The sequence below is a fragment of the Rhinolophus hipposideros genome (assembly GCF_964194185.1).
Source record: "Rhinolophus hipposideros genome assembly, chromosome: 6".
In the NCBI taxonomy this organism is placed as follows: domain Eukaryota; kingdom Metazoa; phylum Chordata; class Mammalia; order Chiroptera; family Rhinolophidae; genus Rhinolophus; species Rhinolophus hipposideros.
The window spans coordinates 74575749-74602921 of NC_138052.1; the positions used below are offsets into that span (position 1 = coordinate 74575749).

The following is a 27173-nucleotide window of genomic DNA, read 5'->3' on the forward strand; positions in this document are numbered from 1 at the left end:
CAGTATGGAGAGAGCACCGATAGGAAGGCCATGGCAGTTGGGAATCTCCGGCAGTTGGTAGGAAAAACGTTTAGACATGAGGTGGGAGTTGGTCTCAAAACACTCTTTCCTCTCCTAGTTTTTGGGTTTCCCGGGGCATAAGAGGTAGAGAGAAAGGCAGGAAAAAGGAAGAAGGGGAGGCTGTGGGAGGACAAAGAGAAGGGAATATGTGGCTATTGGCCAAAGTCTGAATTGCAGCCATGTAATCTGTTCAACTCGGTTATTAGGGTTTTATGTGCAGGCCTTCAGCTCTGCCTATGCTCTCAAGCAGGCTTCAGAGATGCTCCAAGATCCACTTAAAAGTAATAAAAATAAAAAGGAAGAAGCCACATATTCTGCTGCTTTTGAAATACGTAAACATTCAATAAAAGAAAAGCCTTTCTAACTATTAAGAAAATATAAAAATGCAAAAAGATCTATTTCTTTAATGCTCCTGTTAAATATATTTCCCAGAAATGGTAAGCATTTCGTGTGACTCACTAAGGCTCTTGCCTACAATGCGTCAAAGCCGGTGAGAGTGTCTGAAAGCAATTAATCCAAGTTCACTGTGCTTCTGAAGAGTAGTATGTCTTCTTCTGGAAAGCAGAGGGATAGAATAACTTAAAACCCAGTGTGGTAGTGACAGTTAATAAGCTTTTTATAGCCCCTGTGTGTATCTGAATATCATACCTTATTCGTATCTTTATCTTTCTTGCTCAATCACGCTTCTTTTCATTTAATTTTCATTTCTGGCCTCATTTTCATGTTGTTTTCCTCTTTTTCCTAACAGAGTGCTGCTTTAATAATCTCAGAGTAGAATTTTCATTTGCCACAAAAAAAGCTCAGCAAAAGTAACGGTGCAGTGGCTGACAGATCTCTTCACTGATTCTCACAAGTCAGTCTTCCAGAGGTCCTTTTTGCCTGTTTGTTTATTTTTCAGTAAGATGGATCATGAGTAATGTGCATGTTGCTTTACTTTCTGGACCCTCCAGAATTCTTTTTAATGTATCCGGCATTTCCAAATTTATTGTTTCCTAACTTCTCATTCGGGTAAAGCAAATTAACTCTAGGATGGCCAGCCTCTGAATTGAGCCAGAGAGCTACCAAAGACTCAACCCAGCAGGTGTTTTATTCTCTTAGGCAGAAATCTTAGAATGCTGTAGGACCTCCCTGCTTTGCAATCCTATAAACAAATAGCAGCAAGTTTGAGATCTGAAGATTCCCTGCTTCGGAATGAAGTGTCGCCATGACCACCAACTTAGGAGTCACATCATGGAATGAACAACAGCCCAGGGGAAAGGAGCTGTTTAAGGGTCGGTGGGAAGGGTGGCCTCAAGGAAGCAGTGGATCAAGATATCAGAGGGATGAAACATGTTTGTTGTTTACATACAGCTTGTCTTCATCTTGGAAATGTAGACACACACCCCAAATAAATGTCAAAACAATAGGCTAGAAATCAGCGTTTTAATTAGAAATCTTATTTTTAAGTCTTCAATTGCTTGACCCAGTTAGCATTAATAAGGAAGATTTTTAAGATTGAGTTTTCCTTCAGTTACTGAAAAGCATCAGCTCACTCAGTTTCTGCTTGTGAACACATCCTAAAAAGCAAATCCCTATCTTCTTTTGCATGCCATGGTATAGACTTCAAGTTTAATATATAATACTTCTGTTATGGAAAGCATACTGAGTTTCACAGCATTCTACCTCTCTCCTGAAAAGCCACAGGCATTAGCCCCAGCAATCATACTTATTGTGGAAGGCTAAAAGTAAAATAGACTCTTTTTCTATCTTAATCAAGATTGATGTACAACAAACACAATTCTGTTTATTATTCTACCAATAATATTTACATAAAAGTAGGCAATGTCCCTAGGTACCCCCCAGAAAAGGGAGAAATAATTGGTCAATTTTCACTGAATTTTTATCAGATTCATTAACTCTGAAGTACAGTGAGAACCATCTGAGGTAAATAAGTAAAGACTTTTGTGACATACATTTTAGACAGAAACAATAGCCGAAGTGAACAAAACCATATGAGGTTACAATACATGAAAGTTAATGCTTTCAGCATATGCATATGCTAATTCAGAACCCTATTTAGAATACGTCAGACAGCAGAAACCTTTTATGGGTGTATTTCAGAATAAACTATGAAAATGTAGTCAAAGGTCTGTGAACTTCTCTGCCCCCATATTTTGCTTGAGCTATATCAAACTGTATAATTTATAAAATGATAAGACAATATCATGTGTAGTTTGTAAATCAACTAGTTCCAGAGAGAATGAACCATTATCCAAGTCCAAAAAATATGATGACTGTAAGATTTGTGCATTTTCACATCTGACATCATTCCATAGATTTCCAAGTTTAATATTAGTGTGACTGGATCTTATAGCCTTTTCCAAATACATCATTGATACCTAAAGATATTTCCTGATTGGAGAAGGAGAAATACATTCTGTTTCAAACTTTCAGCTCTCCTTGGATTCACAGCTCACCACTAATTTGGAGTATGAGTGTCTGAACATTTTCCTTGCACAACTTTTTAGGCCTCAAGCCATTGCTCAGGTTTTCTTTTATGCAGTGTGTATACTAAGTGGAAGAAGAGTGGATGCTAATAGCTGTATAAACTGCCCAATGGGATTTAGGAGGAAAATTGTAGACAGACAGTACTTAGCAGAATTAAGAAGTGAATTAAATGAGAGACTGGATGTAGAAAAAGCCAGAGATAGAGCTGTACATATTGTGAATTTGGATCATTTGTCAGGATGTGTGGGAATCTGTGAAGGATTTGAAAGTCAGCATACCTAGAAAACTCAAGGAGAGAAATAGAAGCAGAAGTAAATATTTGCTGAGAAATTAGGGGATAACTACTAAAAATCTTTATCATGTGGAGAACAATAGGATGGTGAGTGCTTATTTAGTTAGTTGGATTGAAGTTAGATAGTTACCTGACATTTGATGTTGTTAATGGTTAAATTCTATGTACATAATCCATGTGAGGCATAATGGCTGTTCAGTAAATGATTGAGTGAATGAATAAACATTATTGAATTCTGCTTCCCCAGATGGCTATGTAGGGCCTCCCAACCTAGGCAGAATCGTAACATAAGTAAGGTCAGTTTGGGGTATTTTTCTACAACCCTTTCTGGGGTTGTCTTCCACCTTGTGTATTCTACTTCCTTTGATTTCTTAATTTATACCAAGAAATTTCATTTTATGGATAGAAGCTGTTTCTCTTATACATGTTGTATCATGTTATCTGAGAAATTAATTACCTGGGAACTTCACTTCCCCTTCATCAACTCTATAAACAAACTATTTTCCTCTCCTAGCTTCTGCTTTCTCTGAGTTTCTGGTCTATCTTAAGGCTAATCTCTCCAGAAATATAATCTCTGTATATTTCTGTCCTCTTCCCTTATCAAGAGTTTTGTTCTCCTACACCAGTGTACATAATAGCATTATTCACAACAGCCAAAAGGTGGACACAACCCAAATGTCTATCAATAGTTGAATGAATAAATAAATGTGGTATGTACATACAATGGAGTGTTGTCCAGCCTCTAAAAAGAAGGAAATTCTGATAGAAGCTACAACATACAGGAACCTTGAAGACATTACATTAAATGAAATAAGCCAGCCACCAAAGGACAAATATTGTATGATTCCACTTCTATGAAGTACCTAGAATAGTCAAATTCAGACAGAAAGTAGAATAGTGATTTTTACAAGGGGCTAAAAGAAGGGGAAATGGAGAGTTACTGTTTAGTGGGTATGGAATTTGTTTGGGATGATGAAAATATTCTGGAGATGGTTGGTGGCACATGGTTACACAACACTGTGAATGCACCTAATGCCACTGAATTATATACTTAAAAATGCTTAAAGTGGTAAATCTTATATATATTTTACCACACTAAAAAGTTAATAATAATAACTTTATTCTTTTCTCTCTCCCATCTCTATGGCATCTGTGCCACTCTGTGGCATCTCTTCTCAGCAAACAAAAGTCCTCCGGTGTCAGCCAAATTGAAAACCTTCTTCCACGTTCCACCCTGCCTCTAGCTACCACCCTGCCAGCCAAATATCTTGAAATGGCTGGACACACACACAGACACACACGTTCGTACTTACCTGCCATTCCCTCTTGAGTTCACTCCCACCTGGCTTCTGCTCATACCACTCCCCTGAACCTGGCCAAGATGATGAATGGCTTCAAAATTGCCAATCTAATGGACCCTCTTCAGTCCTTACCTCACTGGACTTCCTCCACAGTATTCCGATCTGTTGACTACATCCTCCTCCTACAGCACTCTTCTGGGATGTCCTGCACTGCACTCTCTTGAGTTCCTTCCTCCCTCTACCCACTCCTACCAAAAATCTTTAAATGTTACAGTTCCTCAGGACTTTGTCCTGCTTCTTGTCCCATCCATTGGGATTTTTCAGAGGCGTAGTAAAATAACCATGTTTAAAAGTTCACTTTTGATTCCTCTCCTTGACCCACCGCTTCCAAATCATTATCTTCTTTTTTCAACAGCCACTGCTTTCGTCTAAGCCGCCATCCTTTTTCACCCACACCCCTGTAGCAGTTACCGATCAGCTGTAGTGTTTTTACTTGCTCATTTTTACTTCAACAACCAGAATGGTCTTTTGGAATATATATCACATTGCAGCACTTCTGCTTAAAATGACTTGGTTTCTCCACTAACAACTCTGTAAATCTCCCAATTTCCTTACCTACCTTCTCTGTTCCTTGAATTACTAAGACATGACCTCCTCTCATGCTTAGACTAAGCCCTCAGGCCTTCACTCCATGTTTTTTGACCTCTTTTCCATGTAAATCGTGTGCCAGCATCCCCTCTGCTCTCCTTGCTTCGGCTATCCTGACCTCTCACTGCTTGGAATGCACCAAGCCTTTCCCATCTCGTGTCCTCTGTCTGTTGCTGATCTCTCCATCCACAAGGCTGATCTCCCATCTTTGCTTGTCTGAACCTCTCATCCTGAGAGCCTCAGTTTAAATGTCATTACTTCATTGAGCACTTCTCTAAACAACCAATTGTCCTAGCATTGTCTCTTCTAAAACCCTTCATAGCACTTCTCACAACTTACATATAATATACTTGTTTGGTAACTGTCTCCTCTATCAGAATGAAAGTTCCATGAGACTAATGTCTGGTTTTGTATCCCAATATAATATCAACGTGCACCGAGTGCTTATGACAATGTCTGATGCAGAAGAGATGCCTAATAAATATTTTTAAAACAAATGTATGAAGAAAAGAAGAAAGAAAGCTAGTTCTCCATGAAGCTGTTTCATACAACCTCTCTATAGAAATGAACAGGGACAGGTGTTTTAAGCAAAGTTATAATTCATGAAAATCTAAATTTACATAAAGGGTATGTTGAGAGGTGATTTTTTTCACTTTACAAAAAGATCCATCATAAAATTCTTTAAACAGGCTTTCCAGGTACATAGAACATACTATTTTATTGATTGAAACCATATGTTTGCACAGAATTCTTCAAGAAAATATCTTTCATATAAAGCAAGGTTGACCTATAAGCAATTTCCTTAAGGCACCTAGCCCAGAATGGCCAATTCTCAAATTTCCTAGGTAATAGATAATGGGAGGCCTGGAATGCAGTGGATATTTGAAACCCTAGAATGCAAAGCAGTAATTTCAGCCTTTTAGGGCCCTCATGACTTTTCTCACAAAAATAGCTAATGAGGAGATGAATCAATGTATTTCAACCTCCCCAACTCCTCTTTCTGCATGTTAGTGAAAGTAAGAATAGCTGTGAAATCACCTCCAAAGAGGCTGCAATGGAAAGAAGAACAAAGGCTTGTAAAATTCACCAAATTGATGCTTTTCTCCCAACTACCCCTACCACCACTGATAATTAAGTTGTCTGGTTGAAAAACTGGAAAAAAGAATTCAGTATGTTAATAAATAAAATACAGTTAACTTCTCTGGGTCTTAATTTTCTCCTTAACAATGTGGGAGTCCTTTTAAAGATTATTGTTTTATAATTCTGTTCTTGAACCTAACCAAACTTTACAAAATAAGGTAATTTGTGACTGTTCTCTCTGATTAGTGAAATAAATTTCTCAGCTATTTCTGCCCTCATTGGAAACCTTAGTAAATGATCATGAACTTTAAATTGAAACATTTATATTATTTGTGGAATTGGTTGATTTGACTGATGATTCGTGCTAAGAAAAAAATGCCTTCCAGAATTTCTTTACAACTAACCTTTTCTTTATCAAACATACTCCACTATGACGGAAGTATAGTAAGCTATTCTTGAACTGCAGTACAAGTGAAATATTATAGCCGTAGGAAGGAAAAACACTTTATTGTTGTGATAATAAATATCAAGGTAGACTTGGGTATAGGTTAATTTTACCCTTCAAAAGCAAAACCACTTTACCTCAGAAAATCCAAAACCTCCCAATTTAGAAAATATTTAGAACATGGGGAAAAAACAAACCTGATGTCTGGAGAGTTCTTGGCAACGTTTTTGCCCTAGACAACTTCCTGAAGTATTAGTCTACCCTCCCACAGTTTTTATTGTTTTGCCCAAATTATATTGGATGATATTTTGAGGGAAAATTATTTCTCTAAGTGATGTACTATAGTGTTAACTTTTTACATAAAGGGTTTTAGAGTAATAGTGTTGATCCGTAAGACTCTTCTGCATGGGTCTGAAAAGCTAAAGAATGTATTCATGAAAATGCGCATTATTTAGATACCCCCTGCTTTGTAGGTTAAAGAGAGATCTTAAATATATCAACAAATATCAACTTTCTGTTTGAAAGTTAATGTTCTTATATTTTGTCTGTATTTTTTCTCTCTTCTCTATTTCTGCAAATGACGTCAGGTCATTTTTCATTGAGAAAGAGCAATAGATTAAGAAAGGGAGTCAGGAAAGAGGAAAAAAAAGAAAAAGAAAAGAAGCCTGGGGAAGATGGAGTTAAAGCTGATATTTGATCAGCCAAAACCCCCAAAACGAGACTAGATACAACAAAATAAATAAATAAATAAAATAAAATAAAATTGCAGTACAAGCGGAGGCTAATGGAGAGATGGCAATGAGAAGAGAGAAGGTTCATGAAAGAGGATTTGTTCATCGGAATTATAAATTGAAGAAGAGTGCAGACTGGGTGGGAGAGGCTTCTGAGGAAAGCAGGGTGCAGTCAGTATTCTGATAACAATTGGAATATGGATATCAGCAGTAACGTCTTCCGTGTGTGATACTCAGAGCTGCCACTTGACTAAAAAGAACCTCTGCTTTGAATTGAAACACAATCCAGAAAGAAACAAATATTTACCCATTTTTATGGAATGCTGAGAAAGACAAGAGTGTCTTACAAGTTTATAAGTCAGGTCCTCGTAGGAGATTTTCAGTCATTGTGCATTTGTCAGCAGGTTGGGGGACAGAGATGGGGTGTGGTTGGGGGGGTGACAGTCACCCCAATAATATGCAATTTTAAAAATATCCTTAGGTTGGTTAGATAAATGGATGGATGGATGGATGGATGGATGGATGGATGGATGGATGGATGGATGGATGGGTGGATACATACTCGTAGATACATAGGGTGAGCAAGTTATAGATACACACACACACACACGCACACAGTTAAAATTTGCAACTATTTAATAAAAAACAAGGGATAAATGGGATTTCCTTAGATTTAAGAAGAATCTTTACCTTAACTGGAGAATATGTGTAATTGAGTGATCTTTTTTGCCAGTTATCAACAGAGCATTGAGTCATTTTCTTTTTTCATGAGTATTGATACCAAAACCACGGGAGAGTGCCTCTGAAGAAAATATCTGTTGGGAAAAATGCCTCTTGTTTAAGAATGTATCCTACTAGTAATTTAATTGCAGCTTTTTTTCCCCCAAATGTAAAGTTTTATTTTCATAAAAATGCTAAGGACACACAGTGTTCTTTTAAAGTATCATAATTGCAGAGAACCCTAGTGCACTATTAGTGGGAATGTAAATTGATGCAGTCAGTATTGAAAACAGTTCAGAGGTTCCTCAGAAAATTAAAACTGGAACCATATTATCTAGCAATCCAGAATGCAATACATTCTGGGTGTATCCAAAGGAATTGAAATCAGGATCTTGCAGAGATTTCTGCACCCTCATGTTCATTGCAGCATTATTCACAATAGCCAAGATATGGAAACAATCTAAGTATCCACCAACAGATGAAGGACTAAAGAAGAGGTGGTATATGCATGTAATGGAACACTATTTGGCCATGCGAAAGAGAAATCCTGCCATTTGTGACAACAGTGATGGACCTTGAGGTCATTATGCTAAGTGAAGTAATTCAGACAGAAAAAGATAAATGCTGTATGATATCACTTACAGGTGGAATCTAAAAAAGACAAACTTCGAGAAACAGAATAAAGCAGTGGTTACCAAAGGTTCAGGGGTGGGGGAAATGGGGACATTTGTCAAAGGGTATAATATTCCAGATATAAGATTTATAAGTTTGGGGATCTAATAGATAGCATAGTGATTATAGCCAACAATACTATATCATATCCTTAAATGTTGCCAAGAGAGCAGATCGTAACTGTTCTCACCACAACAAGGAAATGGTAAGTAACTATGTGATGGGATGGAGATGGTAGCTAATACTATTGTGGTAATCATTTTGCAACTTATAAATGATCAAATCAACATGTTGTACAAATTAAATTTATACAATGTTCTGTGTTCATTGTATCTCAATAAAGGTGGAGAAATTAAAAAAAAAAAAAAAAAAGAAGATCATATTTGGCCCTGTGGCCAGTTAACTACAAATGTGCAAGGCACTGAGGAGTGCTCAGAGCACATTAACCCTGGGCTGGTTCTGGAAGCTTGTGGCTACATATGAGAGTGAGTGTGCTGTGAAGGAGAGCACAGGGTACGAGGCCACCCAGGTTCTAATCCCGGCCCTGCCCTGAACTTGTTGGGTGGTCTTGGTCAAGGTCCAAGACCTCTGTGTGCTCTCAGTTCTCCATTTACAAAGTGAGAGTATTAAACTAGGTGTTCTGTAAGGTCCCTTGCAGCACCATCATTATATAATCCCATGAGTTTAACTTGAAATGTCAATGCCACTTGGAACTCTGGATGTCTGCTTAGGAGATCGGTCAGGTTTTTAGTTATATACCAGAGTGCCAAAAAATGTATACAAGGGGACACTTTGGTCAGCATTGCTCAAGCAGTGGTTCGCCATATCCAGAAGTGTCTGGACACTGATGAACCACTTTGAGCACCTCTTGTAACTGAAGAAGTCAAACGTGACTTGTATTCATCTTTTGTCATCGGTATATGTTGAGTATTACACTTTTTATACAGTTTTCCTTTCTTAAAATGTGGATACATTTTTTGGCACCCTCTGTATTAATTATAACCTGTCAGTTCTTTAATCTCTAGTAAAGAAATGGTTTGAAATTTTTAGTCCTGAATCATGATTTTGTGCATGCTGCACAATCAATATCTGAGTGGAAAGACAGAAGGATAGAAGGAAGAGAATCCAGTAACTATATTATTTTTCTGCTTTCAATGTCTTACTTTACTTCCATTTTATGCAAAATCTTGTATTACTTAGAATAAAGAATTATGGTTTCATTAGTTCATCTCATAAATATCTTAAGTTTACCACAGAAAGAACAGGATTACTGTTAACAACCATCTTCATGTTTCACTAGATTTGGAAAGAAGAAAGATGATAAGGGTGGGAAGACTGAGCGGAAAGGTCCTCTGAAGCATGGTGGCCTGAGAGAAGAGGAGCTGGAAAAAATGAAAGAAGAGCGTGAAAGGTGAGTGGAAACACTGAGTCCCTATTTTATTTGAGCCTATTGTTTATTTTTAATTTGGTTATTGCATCAATCAACTGGAGAAACTTTATTTTAAAAAGCATAGAGGTTGATACAAAAGGAAAGGTACCTCATATAAAAGGAGACTGCCTGTCTTGGGGATTTTTATTATATTTTGAGAAGAAATTAACTTCATGTTTTTATTATATCAGTACTTATAATTTCATAATATGGTACCCCTGGTTTTGACTATACCAATGCATGTTTTCCCTGTGGTTTAAACAATCAGACTTTTTTAATATAAAAAGGTCATTTTAATATTGATGTTTAGAACTATCAAATTTCCATAGTCTGTTCCTAATTTTTGTCAAGCTGTTGTATGCCTTCTTAATTTTATTCTGCTAAATCCATTTGGGTACTGTTATTTGAGAAGTACATGTCCTTCATTTTTAAAAAGCCAGTGTCTTTTATTAGGCTATCAGCAAGTTGCAAAGTATGTCGCCCATCTGTTAAAGGGCTGGTTCCATTTACTGAAATAATGACAGTTTGCAAGGGCTGAATTCTCCTGTTTGAGGATCAGCTTAATGTTCCCATTTGGACAAGAGGTCCTTTATGTATCTGTGATGTTAACTCTGGCACTTATCCCAAGTAGATGTGTAAATATATGATTTGGAAACATGTAGTTGAATATTCATATTTCTGCCAAAAATTCCAAACCTTTACAACTAAATGAAGCTTGGAGAGAAACTGAGATTACAATAAAATGGCATATAATTTTAAGTATTTAATTCTGACCTCATATATGAAATCAGATTTGTCCAATATGAGTATTAGTAAATAACAATAGTTCTTTTAGTTTTTAAAGAGTGTCTCATACATATATTAATACTCTAGTATGTGTACTCAGAAAATCATACTTATCATTGTGTTTTCTAGCACAGAGCAGGCTAAGAGTATCTACTGTTAACCTTTGACTCTTACCTTGTAGTCCATTCCCGTGGAGAACGCTGACTTGATCAATAGCTAGGAAAAAGATGCTATTTAGACTGTTCTCATTTTTGAGAGGTTGATAAGCTCAATCCCTGGGTCAGTGGAGCCATTAAAAGAAAATCAAGTGCTTTGCATTGTTGTTGACTATTCATTCACCTGACAGAGCTGCCCCAAAGATGAATTCTCCATTATAGCCCAAGATTCACTAATCCTGTATTGTAAAATGTAATTCAGGCTAAGACTTCGATGCACATATTGGCAAAGACCTCTGTGTGGTGAGTCCACATCACAGATCTTTGCTGTTCCCCTGACTTCACTTACTGAGACACCAGTGTCCTATGCCTCATCTTCAGGAAACTGAGCTGTTTGCTGGAAAGCAGACTTCACATTTTTTTTGTGGCGCAATACTTGCTTGGGATTGGAGGGCGGGGGCGGTGGTTACTTCTAGTAGGTAGAGACCTGTGTGCCAGCTAGAAAATTGATAACCTATAAAATATTGTGGGTTGTCTTTAAGTAAGAGTTCATTTCCTTTCTGGTTTTGCCTTTAGGAAGCAGGTGTCTGAGGAAGTCTTGTGCCTAAAGCAGGGCTGTAAATTCACTCAGCTGGCTATAGAGGATTCAGGTCTAATTTTTAAAAATTATGTCTGGTCAAAATATTGAAAGAACTATGCGATTAGCTTCCATTTAGGCCACTTCCCACACGTGAACACATAAAACACATCGGATAGAGGTTTCCTGGAGACAACAGTGTCTCAATCATGTATGAGGGAAGGAAGATGGAGGAGTTGATTTTATGGTTGGGCGCGATAGAATTAATGACCAAGGGCATGTCAACAGCTCAGAGGCCGAGGGCCATAAGGGGTGGAGGTGGAAGCTGAACATTTGGCATTGTTCCCAAACCCTGCGTCCCATTTCTTGGCTCTCCATCATCCATCATCCATAGGAAACCAATTCACAACTCTTAAAGAACTCAGTGAGTGTATCACTCTTCATGACATGGCTATGGAAGTAAAATAGAATAAAATAAGAGCTAGCATATAAATGTTGACAAAGTTGTCTTTTTTTCTAATACATTTGGAATCCATTACCTTAAGATGATTCAAGCCATCCTATTGCTTACTTATTTCATCCTAGCTACCATAGATGTAATAGTTTTTCATTATTAACATATCCCTTTTTCAGAGGGTTTAAAACACTTAAATGAAATACATACATACTGTACAGTGCTGAAGCCAGCCTGTGCCAGCTTGTGAGAGACAATTATTATGCTTTCAAGAACTTTGTGAGCTGATGGTTAAACCATTGGTAGCTTGAAGTTGGTTATGGTGAAGCAGTTACTGCACAGAAATTGGCAAGTGTGATAAGTTCGGGGTTTTTTTGTTTGTTTGTTTTTGCAAAGAGCCAGTTTACCAACACACCACTGAGGGTCTATTCCTACCCTATTTAACACAGGACCAGGAAGAAATGATCAAAAATACAGGCAAAAAAAACTTACTCCTCCAAATCAAACCACATGACTTCTTATAGCTGTGTTTCTCAAAGTGTGGTTCATGGACCTCTTGCATCAGAATGACTCACTTGGGGAGCTTATTAAAAGTGAGGATCCCTGAATCCCACACAGGACTTGCAGGATGAGAATATTGGCAGTTAGAGCCCAGGAATCTATGTTTAATAGGTAAGCCCAACGTGATTCTTCAACATTTTAAAGTCTGATACCCACTAACTTGGAGAAACAAGATCTGGCTGGAACATTAGGTTAAACTATTCCTATTCTATGATAAATTATACACAGATTTTTTTTTCCCCAAGAGGATTGAATAACTCAGTCTGAAAATATTGTCATCTTTTTCAGATGCCTTCTCTGAAGCATCCTACTTACTGGCACACTATTTTGTAAATGCAAAAGGAACCTTTATCAGTGCTTGCTCACCTAAGGAAATATGGATCTTTCCCCAGCATTCCTCATGTACAAGAAAACTTACGAAAACAGTAAATTCCATAAGAAAATTTTGGGAACATAAAGTATAAGAAGTTGATTAAAATAATGCATAATTCCATCATAATTCCATAACCACTATTCATATTTTTATAATCTTCTTACCGTGTATATATTTTCTTTGAAAAGTTGATATCCATACTGAATATATAATATCTTACTTTTTCACATTGTATTGTGAGCATTTCTTCATGTCATTAATGCTTTGAAAATGTCATTTCGATTACTGCCTAATATTCTCTGAGATCAATATACCATAACTTATTTATTTCACATGGTCAAACATAGAGGCCATTTCCATTTTTCACTGGTCCAGACTGTTATACCTTGATGAGCATCCAGGTACAAAAATCTTTATAGTTTACCTTTTAAATCATGTAATTCTGGTTTGAAGATTCCGTTTTTTTGTAACTGTTTTACTTAAGGGTTAATCTAACTTCAGCTCTAAATTTTAGGATTATATCATCCCTCTCCATTCATCCAATTATTTTTATTATGATTTCCATAGCTCAGTTTTATCTACATATCTAATTTCTGATATGGAACTGTTCGGGTGCTATATATGAATATCTTATTCACAATGAAAGCTATGAAAAGGTCAAACAACTATAATTGGCTCATTGAGTTACTAGGTTAGATTAGAGGATTGCAGAGTCCAGAACAGTGGTTCTCAGTTTGGGTAGGGGGGACAATTTTGCACCTGAAGGAACATTTGGCCTTATCTGGAGACATTTTTGATTGTCACAGCTTTGTGTGGGTGGGGACAGGGAGGGAATTAGTACTGTCATATACTGTATAAAGGCCAGGGAGACGGTAAACGTCCTACAGTCACCATCCCCTAACAGTGAGTTATCTAAGTCAAACCATCCATAGTGTGGAGGTTGAAAGCTCTGTTCTAACCTCTGAACTTCACAAAGTAAGGTTACTCTCCTGGACGTTAGAATGATATTGTGTCGTGATATCCTATGGATAACACAGAAAAATATACTCCAGATGACATAACCCTAGAGGGATTATTAGCAATTTGAGACTGTACCCCAAGATTACTAATGAATATTCCCTCAATATAAGTTTACAAGAAAAATGTTTTTCTCAAAACTTAATTTTTAATGCTGGCCTGCTGAATGTTGGCATTAATGATCGTGCCTGTTGATCATATTTTGAATGCCAAGAAGCTGCAGGGGTAGGTCATGTGTCCAATGACAGAATAATCTGGAACAATGGATTGAATCGGAATAAATGTAAAGTCTTGCTTTTAATTCCAAAAATGAACTGTACAAACACAGGATGTGGATGGTTTGACTTAATACCAAATATATGAAAAAATTGCCTGATGGTTTTAGTTGAGGGTAAGTTTAGCATGAGTCAACATGAGGATGTGCCTGCCAAAAGCTTAATCCAGTCCTAGGCTACATTACTGGAAATTCATATACAAAACGAAGGAAGAAACAATAATTCCAATTTTACGCTGCTCAAATCACACCTGGGATATCCGATGCCTGCCTCACACAAAAAGAATGGCAGAACTAAATCCCTGTCTTTTGAAAATGTTGGGGGACCTGTGAGTGCATAGTCTGCAAAGTTAAGACTTAGTCGATTTCACATGATTGAAGAACTTTCACATGCAATAGGAATTTGACATATTTATACCACCATTCTATTCTATTCTCTCTCTCTATTCATCTGTGTATTTATTTTCTTGAAAATACTGAGGAATTTTTTTTATTAATTATTTTTTTTTTGGCGGGGGATATTGGAAAACAGTGTGTTTTTCCAGGGCCCATTAGCTCCAAGTCATTGTCCTTCAATCTAGTTGTGGAGGGCGCAGCTCAGCTCCAACTCAGTCGCCGTTTTTAATCTTTAGTTGCAGGGGGCGCAGCCCACCATCCCATGTGTGGGAATCAAACCAGCAACCCTGTTGTTCAGAGCTCGCTCTCTAACTAGCTGAGCCATCCAGCCTCCCAGATGAGGAATTATTTTAAGAGAGGTAGCCTTTAGCTTAATAGGAGAGAAAACATCCTGATAATTAGAATGCCTCATGAGGCAGTGAGTTTGTTGACACTGGAAATGTCTAATAACCTGATTGAGAAAGAATTAGTGCATCAGAAAAGTATTGGACTAAATCAGTTTCATAAACTTCAGTCATTGATATATTACCTTGTCTTACTTATATTTATATATCTCCAAATAAATAAAATGTATAAATGCAAAATCCTATAAGTTCATGTAATTCAATGCATTGAGCTACATACCATCAGAAATCACTTTGTGTATCATCAGTGCTACATTTGTCCTTAGATGATCTCTGTGGTCTTTCCTAGATCTTAACTAAGGTTTGAGAAATCTATAAATATCTAAGTGTAGAGCCATTTACTTTGAATTTCCTCAAGTGGCCTTTCCATGGCTTTGGTTCATGGTAGTATATGTACTACTCTTATCTGAGTCTATAAGCCCAAGCTTCTTGCTCAGAATTGTGCGTTAGGAGTTTTTTTGTCTCACATTTGATGTCCTGAGCTGATCTTGGTCCCCTCCTGACACAAGTCAAACAGTCCATTGCACTGCATCCCGGTTTGAAATAAACTCGTTCATGCTTCCGTGAGATTGGCCATAATAAAACATCAGTTCTAAATGCCTATATCCATTGCTAGAAGGATGAATTCAATATGATAGTCAAAGATTGTTTCTGCCAGAATGTTTTAGCAAGTTAAATTAAATTAGCACTTTCCAACATTCAGATTATGTAAATAAGTATGGTGCGCTGAGAGCAACAGGTTGTCTTCACCAGTCAATAGACGTATTTTTTGGTTCGTTTAATTCTAAGACTAACTTAAATTTGTAACCTTCTGCAAGGTGTGAAATTAAGGATTATTGTACTGAGGGGGGGAAATCTCCATTGACACCAAAGGCTGTCTTTCATTACAGTCCCATATTACTGACCCTGAAACAAGATTTCACTAAATAAAATGTCTTACTGACATTGGGTGTTAATCACATATGAGTTTGCACTCCAGGATCTCCTGATACCACGTCAGAGTTTATTTTGCAAGGGAGCTCATTTACTGTGTTAACGAAATGTTGTTTTTGTAGGTCTTATTGGAATCTTAGTAGGATAAATGAGGAGATGAGGGGGAAAGAGGCAACCTCTCTAGCTCCAGGATTGAGAAGTATGAAAACATATGGCTCTTGTTTTCAACAACCAGCCTGAACGGAATGCTTAAGTGAGAGAGAAGCTAAGATTTAGGAAAGTTAATCAGTTTCAGTGTCTGAATTCAAGGTTCTTGGTTTTCTTTCCGTTTAGGAAGCCTTCCAAGAACGGCAGAGGCTTCTCCCTTGCCTTATCAGCTGAGCTGCTTGTGGCCTGTTCCCTTAGTTTAAATCAATACATGTGTTTTTGATATTTGGCAAACCAAGATTTAATTATGCAGCTGCAAGTTCCCCCACATAAACGAAATGCATCTTAGAGAAATAAAAACATTCAGAAACCATTTATAGTTTGAGAATACAAGTGGGTGAAAATCTATTCCCAACCTCTCAGCATTTTATTTAATTATGGGAGATTTTTATGTTACTGGAAATTGAAGTGAAAACCAAAATAAGGCTAGAGTTTATCCAACATTTGTTCACACTGAAAAATGAAGATGCTTATTGTATTCTGCGAAAAGGAATGAAAGTATTATATTCTGAATTAATATTTTAATTGTAACCTACATAACTATTACCCTTCTAAACACATAGAACAACAAATGAATTGATAGGATTTTGTCATTATTGTATCCCAAAAAGAGTTCATATTTTATTCAAGAAACCAGAAGGTTGATTTCTTTAATATGCCAAGAGGCTCACTATAATTATTTACTGAACTTAAACTTTGGCATTATTTAAACTGTTGAAAACACCCATGTTTTGGCATGATTACATTCAAATGATTAATTCAGCATGGTTTTACTCCTCACTGAATATCCCTGTCTTTTGCCGCAGAATTTGCTGGGTCCCGTGGTGTGGGCAAAATAAAATGTTGGAAAGCTTCCCAGTTTTAATAGTCCCGATTTATTATTACCACTGAACCCTGATCAGATCACGGACTGGATTAGATCCCAGTTTTTCAAAAGGCCCCAATTTATGACTCCTTTCGAATCGTGGTAAAAATGTGTATTTGAATAAGGCTTTGGTTGCCTAAAAGAGATCCAGTTAATTACTTTTAGATTCTTATTAGGTCATCACTGCACGGAGTTATGAAAAATATCATTAGATGATGTTTCTCAGGCCAAGGTCATGTTCTCATTTATGCTGACAGAAAGAAGCTATCAGATTTCTGTTTTTCATAGTATTAACCGTCTCAGTGAATGAAAAGAGATTTGCCATATCCCAGTAATTACTGTTGATGCTTGTGTTAGGATAAGGATAGCCTCCTTTCCCAGAATAAGAATTAAAAACGAGAGAGAGAGAGAGAGAGAGAGAGAGAGAGAGAGAGAGAGAGAACACACACAGCACAGTGGCTATATCCCACCACCCCTCATTCAGGGACCATCTTACAAGATTTACCTGTAATTTAGAGGGATGAGGGGGTGAGACACCAAAGAATGCTGGTGCCTGTAATGTCTGTACATTTATTTGATCTTTGTAACACCTATCTTCTCAGAAATGCTTATGATCACCAAAAAATTTGGCACATTACTATATTCCTATAGACAAGAGATGGGAACACCTACATCCCAATGCCATGCCAGCATTTGTTATGAGCCAAAATCCTTTTATGGAACTTGAATCAATGTTAGAAGTGCTGTATTAGCAACGACTTGTCAGCCGGGCTGGATTAATATATAAAATGAATCACTTGACTGGCATGCTTTCCAATAGTCATTTAGACAAACTTCTAAGATTAAAGTACACCAGCTCTTTAAAAAGTGTTTTAAGAGGATACTCTTATATTCAAATACCCTGGAGTGGCATATTATGTTATTGTATTCAATTATAGTGCAGTTGAAATACGTTCTGAAAAGGAATTATACTAATCTGCCTCGGATGATCCCGCAGAAATATATAGAATACCTAATATGATTTAAAAATGAAACCTGGAAAGAAGTTCTAAATTCCATTGATCTGAATATGTCGTTTTAATATACACATAAAAATATATTCAACATAATCAATAAACTTTGGTCATTCGCTGGATTTTATGCTAATCAGAGTTACAGATATATCTTGTTCAATGGAAGTTACCTACAGCAGTGGCAGAATTTGAAAGGAGCACTTTCTGTGAAAGCTTTGGGTAACTATAACTAGGTTATAGTTACCTAATTGTAGAGAAAAGAACTTTTGGTGACTAACATTTAGTAATGAGACACCAATTCTCATGTTATCAGTTGTTTACATTGCCTTTGGATAAACTACTTTTGAGGATGTATTATTTTTAAAGTCCTTCTTTTTGTTACCATGAAATGAAATGGTAATAATAGTCCTTTAAGGCCTCCATTTTATACATTTTGTTTGGCTAAAATGCTTTTTCACTGCTAAAGTCCTTCAGAGAAAAAAAAATTGAGTAAATAAAAGTTAAGTGAATCCAGAATATTTACTGTGGACTAGTTTGGGGCTGGGCTGTGTGCAAGCAAACTTAATTTGCTACAAAAAAATGTCCTGAAAACCATGGACAAATCAAACTTTTATAAGTCAAATGGAATTTTCTAAAATTTCTAAAGTACCTCACCTTCATTTCTTATTTGGACATATGTTGTATCCTGCTTTGGAATGCTTCCATGACAACACATCCACTCTGGAGACCAGGAGTAGTTATTGTTCACATAGGTTGGCAAATTCTGCAATTTGACTGGTATGCAACCTATTGTCTTCCAGAATCTGCTGTTTTCCCCCCTCACATTCTTTATATAGAAATCCTAACCTGGGCCTGTGATTTACAATCACCAAATTCTGAATATGCGGTTTTTTCCAAATTTCCTGGGCACTTTTTTATAAGGGTAGTTTTCAACTGGGACTGATGTTTTCCCCCAGGGGGCATTTGACAATGTCTGAAGATATTTTTAGTTGTCACACTGGGAGGGAGGTACTACTGGAATCTAGTAGGTAGAAAACAAGAATGTTCTCACCATTTTACAATGCATGGGACAGCCCCCTACAAGACAGAATTACCCAGCCCTAAGTATCAGTTGTGCAAAGGTTAAGAAACCCTATTTTAGATAAATAATTAGATAATATAGATATATGTGTACAGATGTAGATGGAAATATGCTATAGCAATTCAGTACTTCTGTGTTTGTGCCCGAGGGTGTGTATTTTTAAAACCATTTCTCAAGTGGTTGTTGTTTATATTATGATTGGGATCAGCTGGCCTAGGTGGTGGCCCAGGGCAGGCATGTGGCCAAGTGGAAAGATTACAGGACCCAGGAGTGGATCACACCGGGGCTGAAGATCTGACTGTGCATGAATTCACTGTCAGGCTACTTATCTGCTTCAAGCCGCTGTATTCTAAACTGTTACCTGAGAAGTCTGTCTTTTAGATTGTTGTGAAAAGTCATATTTATGCAGCAAGCACCTGGTTCACTCTAGGTGTTCAGTGTTATTTTCTGACTAGTTCTGGGGATTAAAAACCCCAGATAATGCAGTCACTTACCTGTGGGAGCCCAGAATGCTCTGAGACACAGCATCCGTGAAAATTGCTGAGTTGGATACTGTCATGATGAAGAAGGCCAACTTGAAAACAGACTTTGCCCAGCTGGGAGTCATGCCAGATACTTCCATTCAAGAAGCTTCTCATTTCTTATTGATCACTGTTTGGAAGTTGCTCCTCACGGTGAGCTTGGCATGAGATGGCAGCACAGTAGGGGGAGAGCTGGCTGCAACCAGGGCTGGGCAGCCGTGGAAAAAAATTCAGGGAGAAGGAGAACAAATGGCATGGGTGACTGCTAGCCTCTCAGTCCACAGGGTGAGCGACCACAGAAAACACTTGTAACCACAGTCATTAAATTCACAAAGTCCTCACTTTACCATTTTGTTATATGTACTTACATTCAGGGCAGGGGAACTAACTCTGGCCTGCTCATATTTCAAATCCCGTCTTTGGTGGAAATGGAACAAACTGTTCATTCACTCTGTCCCACCTACCTGTTCTTGCTCTGTACTTTAATTAATGACTTTACGTGGATCTAAATTGACTTCAGATTGATGTCCAAAGGAACCTGACCCCTTTCCCAGGCTCAAACTCCTGCCTCCTTCTGCTTCGTGTCCTTTGTTTGATTTCAGTGTTGAGAGGTAAAGAGATTGAAGTGGTTAGGGCTATGGCACAAAAGTCTGCTTTTCCAAGAGGTCACTTAAAAGAGCCTTTTTTTTTTAACAGTAATAACAGTTGACGTTTAGATGGAAGATACACGTGTTCGTGTTCTTGGAAGATATTAACAAATAAATAATAATTGTGAAGTCATGATTCTTGAAATAGAGATTGCTAAATATAACAGGTTGGTGAAAAGTGGATCAGTAAATAAAAGCTTTGATCAGCAATTCCTCTCTCCAGAACTTTTAATCACCTTCTGTTGCCTACTGTATACAGTTTAAATTCCTTGGCCTAATGTCTGACAATATTCCGCTTTCTAATTATAATTTCCATTTGGAGCCAAGATGTCCTATATACTCCGGAATGTTCACTGTTTTTCAGATTGCCATAGCACTTTCCAATCTCTGTGTCATTCCTAATACTATTCTCCTTGCCTAGAATACTCTCCTTCTGCCTACAGTGATCCAAATCAATGAGAATTCAGTAAAATCTCACTTCTTCCATTACACCTTCCCAAATGACCCAAGTTCGAAGAAAATTCTTCCACTAAATAATTTGGGTCAAGTTACTTAATTTTTATTATCTACAGCTTGTTTAATTGCAAAATGGGTACATAACCACTTTAGCATAACAATATTATTGTGAGGGTTAAATGAGATTCCAAACTGAAGGATGCAGAATAGTGCCAGGCATAGAGATGGTCAATAAATGGTGATCTTATCATTTTTCTTAGAGACAGTGTTTATTTGAAAGCGAATGAGCATTAAAATAAAAAAGCGTTGAATCCAAAGTCTGCATCCTCTGCATTGCCCGTGCAGCCGTGCATGTTTTGCTGAAACCTTCTGAGACCTGGCTAGCTCATCTGGAAAATTTTTTCCAAAAGGAGAACTAATAGCTAGCCTTCTGAGTTCCTGTGAAATTCACATAAGCAATTAAAGCATGTAGAGCAGTTCTTGGCACATGTAAACACACATTGTTACTATTACTGTTGTTATTTTGCTGCACTAAATTTTAGGTGTTTGTGATTACAGACATGGCTTCTCTCCTTTCTGAGCTTGTCATTTCCTGGAGGCCAGGAGGACATTATAATCTTTTCTCTATTTCTCTCAGCATCTACTACATTCCATTTTACAGAGTAGGCCATTGATAAGCAGTTGTTGAGTCATGGATGAATGAATTAATGAACAAATACAAAACTGCACTAATTTTATTTTTCAAGAGAATAATCAGTAGAATGGCACCAAGAGACAGAATAGGCAAAATCAATGGTTGACAAAGCCATATAATTTAGAAAAATAAGACTTGCCCTTAGGCTATGTCATGGTGTCAAGAAGCATGAGGTCATTTGTAACTGAGGCAATAGAACGTGGAAATGGATCGTTGAAGCACCGTGGCCACCCTGTCAGGACTATCAACACTTGTTTTCCTATCACTGAACCAGGTCCGGAGAGACAGGACCTTAAAGTGAAGGCAATTTGTCCACTTCTCAAAACAAATGGAAAGGCTGTGGGCCTTTCCTAGAGAGTGATTTTATCTGTCTGTCTGTCTGTCTGTTTGTTTAAATTGGGCTTTTGCCTCCATTCTTTTCCAGTGGCTTAAATTTAACCAGTTGAAATTAGTTTTAGTGCCATTCATTTCAACCTCTTAAACTGAAATATTTGCCTTTATAGGGAAAACTGAATTTGATCGTACAGATGAGACACACTATCCTTGGCTTATTCCTCGTCAGAGGAGGATCTTTTCTGCGCTGCATGTTGAGCCGATTCAATCAGAATTCACGGTGCAGATTATATTTCAGGGGCAAGCATAAAAACTGTAATGGAAATAGAGGATCATGAAAAATGGCAACAGCCATTTGCAGTAGACCAGATGCCATAGAGTTCCTCTCTCAGGGAGGCAATATTGCTGAAATCCTAGTCCATAATTAGGAGTCCACATTACCATTAAATTACAGTTTTTATCTTATAATTTCTTATACACTCTCCTGCAAATTCATATCTTTCCTTCTTGTCTAGATCCTAATTCTCTTGAGGCATGGATTGTGACTTCTACTTGTTTCATTCCTTACATCTCAGTAGAGGGAAGATATTTAGTAAAGTCCTGGTTGATTTACAAGTATAAAATAATGTCAGATTTAAAACAAGTTACTTATGTAATTTAAAAAATTGAGAAATTCCTGATAATTAGTGGAAAATAGTTAATAACTATGTATTAAAATAGAGTGCCTAACATTTTTGCCTGTTTTTGAAAGTATAGTGTTCTGCTTAAAAAGGGCCCTGATTGTAATAGTAAGCACCAGGTCTAAAAAGTAAAAAATAAAATAAAATAAGTAGAGAAGGAGTTGCTTAGACAAATCACTTTTAAAAAATAACAGTGAACTCCATTATTGACAGTATCAACAGCTAATTAAAAATTCTATTAGTGAAGATGTAAAAGATGGCACATTGCCAATTCAGATTGACACTGAGGAGACAGAGATAATTGGTATTTGTTCAATAATCCTAAAATGTTTCACAGTCTCTAATAGAAGCTATGATAGCCAGAGAAAATTTCAAGTGCTAAAAAATATATATTCCAGGCACTTAAAGATATTTTCAGATCAAATAATGTGTCTTTGCAAAAGACTATAATGTTTTAGCTGAATGAGCATCAAAGGATATTTTGGTGGGTTAGCTTTGTTTAAGGAACAAAATCACTGAGTCAAGAAAATGCATAGTGTAATTCATATGTTTTTAATCTGGTTATAGAGGATGTAATAAGAAAGTCAAAAAAGGATAATTTACCAGTTGGATTTTTAAATTTCAGAGCTGTATTTTGTAATAGTCATATTAATGAATACATATTGACAAAAATTCTGCAGTGACCATTAAATGTTCCACTTTGGAAAAACAAGATCATAGCATTAACAAAATGCTCTTGTATTATAGTTGGCTGCTTTTGCATTATTAAAACAAAATTAAATATGTTGCCATATATTTTTATATAGTAAACTAAAAACTTGGTGTAGTTAATTTATCTAATTTTTAACAATCAGTTCTATCCCAATAATTATCGATTTACCTTGTCAATTTCAAAAGATGGACAAGTAAGGCCTAACAGAGAAAGGCATTAACGAAACCAGACATTTTACAAAATGTTAAGAAATAGGCAGTCAGTTCTCAAGGAAGCCTAATCCTTCCTTTCACCAGCAAACAAAAATTCAATGCCAAGAAAACTGATATTATGCTAAAATATTCCCTACCTCAAATATGTATGTAACTTAAGATAAAAATGGATGCCTAATATCAGTGACCAATTCATATTATCAAATGAGAAATATTCAAAGGAAATAAATACACTCTATTGGTGTTAATCATGTAACCCTCATTGATCAATCTGAAATTACCACCTGCCGATATCAATTACCATGGTTCACAAGACTGTAGTTCACATAAGCTTGGCTCTGCCTAAGTCCAAAGAATTTTTTTTTTAATGTGACACAATAAACCAATATGGGGTGTGAACCAAAGTGGAAATTTAAGTTATCAAAGACATAGTTAGAAATTTTGCCTCTAAACAGGAGAGGAGGAACACATTCCGCTAAAAAGCATGCCAATTAAGAAGGGAAAATTGAAAAAGATCTCCAAATATCACAAATTAAAAATAAAATATGTAGTATGTTTTTACGACTTTTCTGAAGCATTTGAAAACATGAAACTATGTAGACATGTTTATGATTCTATTTACACATTCATTTTTACATTGCCTTATAAGCAGATGACATACGAAAGGAATTTTTTCATTTAACAGAATATGAGAAGCAGTTTCAGGCATAGACAAGCTGAGGAGTGCTTAAGTTTTCTTATTTTGTGGCATCAAAGGACATCTTTCTAGTATGAAGAGAGCTGGCTAAAGGTTCTACTGTTCTGGGAAATATCCATAATGTTATAACCCTATACAAGGTCGTGTGTGTGTGTGTGTGTGTGTGTGTGTGTGTGTGTGTCTGTCTGTCTGTCTGTCTTTGTGAGATTGACAGTTTCATAGATAGATAATATGCATATAGTTTTAATATGCCCAGTACTATGATATACTTCTTGGGGACTATACTTAGTCCCCTCTTGAGCATTTAATAACCTTTCCTTGACTGATTGGAAAAGTAGCAGTTTTCAAGTCTAAATCAATTACTGCACAGCATCAGTTTCCATACTGTATAAAAGGATACCCACGAAGAGAACTGGGCACTTGGAGAAAGAGGGAGGTAATGGAAAGAAGAGAGAAATGGCATTGTGTGTGGGTGTGAGGGTGGAACCATGTGGGGAAGCCAACATTCCCTCTTCCTTCCACACTTCCAGCCCTGAAATGGAGCTGAAGGCCTGTGCCCGCAGGTAAGTGGAAATAGATTTATTACTTTTATTCAATGAATACAGCTGGTTGGCTCACATAGTTAGCGTAACATGCTAGTAAAGTTAATACTATATAAACTACACCCCTTTATGGACCATTGATACATTAAAAAATCAGTTCATACCTACAGTGCTCCAAGGAGTGTAACAGATGATAAGGACTGAGAGATTAGTTTTCTTAAAAGCAAGAAAAGGGGTCTTGTCATGAAGCAATTTGCAATTCTTAGATGTAGCCCAAAACTGTACCTGCAACCCTAGGTGAACATTTAAAACGTGTTCTCTTGGACAAAGGCCTTCAAGCTAAGGGAACAAGTAAACCCCTATTTTCAGGGAGAAAACCTGAGAGGACACTGGAGCATATATAACAGGTGGCATGTTCCATCCCATACATAGTTTATTGAGAGCATTTCTTTGCACTCTTTCCTCATAGCCTCCAACCTAATCCTCACCTGCTGGAACCTTCCTTGATGGATCACTCCAACCCCCGTAGCCTTTCATCAAAGTGCAGAAATGTCTCTGAATCTGCTCTATTTAACAGTCCTAGGTACCATTCAGACAGGAAGTATGCTAGAGGCCGGCCTTCTGGAGGGGCCCTCAACTGAGATCTTTATTGAGTCCCACCTACTACCTGTGCATTTTATGATCTGGCAAACATGGTTCTTTCTAACAGACAGTACTCATTTGGATAAACTGTTGCTAATCTGTACCCTCTTGTATTTGCTTTCTTTTTTCCTTTTTTCATTTTTCACATTATTGTTATTATTTTTTATTATTTTCTTTTTTTTAGCCAGGCCTTAATTATTTGGCTTCCCTAGGTCAACAGACCACATAAATAATAAGACCTCACAGGTACATGCTGGATAAGCATGGCGCTCCAACCACCTGAGCCACTGGGCCGGCCCCAGTTTTCACATTTCTCATATGAAAGGGTCACTTCAGTTGAATATTCAGTTAAGGACAAAAGAAAGATTTGTATTTTGGTGAATACTAATGTTTTTGATCACCTGAGGCCCTAACAATCTATTTTACATCCCTGGATCTTTTTCCTCAGGATACAGCATCATGCCTTTGAATCTGAAGTTAAATTACAGTTATATGAAATTTTTCTACTTACAGGACTCAGATAGATACTTTCTGCTATGATTCACTTTTGACTTTTTAATTATTTTTGGCCTGAACTCTTCAATAATTCAGCAAACATTAATTGAGGAGCTAGGCACTTAGGGGGAATAGCAAGATGAATAAAACACAACCTAGGTCCTACCCTCAAAAAGCTCATGATTAAGAGAGGATAGAGAACAATACACAACTAATTATAATAAAGTTTAAACTGTGATAAATACTGTAATGGGATATAAAAATGTGGCATGATCTCAGAGAAGGCAGTCATGAATAAATATATAGCTGTTATAGCTGGGACAATAGAGCAGTCCTTCTTTATCATCCGGTATTTCTAGACACTTGCAATGAAATCATTAAAATCAATTATAAAGTACAACTTAACTTGGCAGCAAATTGAAAGAGACTTTTAAAAATTTTAATTCTTAATCCCATCAATAATACATGATATTTTTGTTACTAACTAGAGAGGAATTTAAGACACAGGAAAATTTTTCATTTGAAATCTAAGGGATTTTCAAAGCAATCAGGGTACTTTCTGTTATAGTTTCTTTCTCTAAAGCTGACAGAGGAGACAGTTGAAAAGTTTAGGGCAAAACTTTCTGGGAAAGCAGTAATTAGCTGAGTCAGGCAGCTAACTTCATTTTCCAATTGTCTGGCGAAAGTTTTGCCAAAATATTTCTGTTGATAGGTGGGTTCCAAAATATCTATTTGTATATGGGTCTATGAGCTACATGTATATGATAATATAGCACTATATTATAATAAAAAGGTAGCGCAAATTCGACTTTTGTTACACTTTCGAAAAACTGAAAAAAGTAAGGTGACAAAAGGCTATTTTTCTCCCCTTTTGTCCCATAGATTGGCACAGGTATGACAGACCCAGGCTGCCTAAAAATTCACTTACCCTTTAAATTTTTTTAAGTTAGTAATTATAACCAAAATTTCATTAATCCGAACTCAACTACCAGGTTCTTTTATAGTTCTTTTGAACACTTCACTCATAGGAGGAATAAACGGGAGGAAGAGTCAGGAGAAATAAGTCACCCTCCTCAGTGCCAGGCACAAAGTAGGCACTTGGCAAGTGTGCATTAAATGGAACAAGTGAGCTTACAGCTAATATTTAGTCACTCCATCGTGACTCTAAAATACCTCAGGTGTTACAGGATGAATAGTAGAGCTGAGAAGGATGGCCGTCAAGTGATGCCTTTCCTTGATCTTCTAAAAAAAAAAAAAAATTCCATTCGGCATGTCCAGTTAGGGCAATTTAAAGGCTTAGTATGTTTTAGAAAGATTTGCAGTCAACAGATTCAAACCAGAAGCATTTGCTGCTTTCTGTCAATCAATCTGAAAATTTAATTAACCACGACACCCCCATCCCCTGAGCCTTTGGCCAATCCAGGTTGTACAGCATTTATTCAAAGTATCTACTCTGTCTGGGGGTCCTAGTAGAACTGGGAAGGAAGCAGGGAACTGTGTACATGCTTTTCAAACACCACTTGTTGTATCTGTATGTATATCTGTTCTCTCTGCTACTTCCCCCCTCACCTATATCAGACA

The 27173-nt window shown here is 37.0% G+C and overlaps 1 protein-coding gene across 2 annotated transcripts in view; it reads left to right on the forward strand.

The window, feature by feature from the left end:
• PARD3B (par-3 family cell polarity regulator beta) overlaps positions 1–27173 on the forward strand; it is a 973558-nt gene that overhangs the window by 768842 nt on the left and 177543 nt on the right. For both annotated transcript variants that reach the window (XM_081052860.1, XM_081052859.1), the window contains exon 19: positions 9737–9847. In XM_081052860.1, the coding sequence (XP_080908986.1) occupies positions 9737–9847 (111 nt within the window). The remainder of the gene's footprint in view (positions 1–9736; positions 9848–27173) is intronic.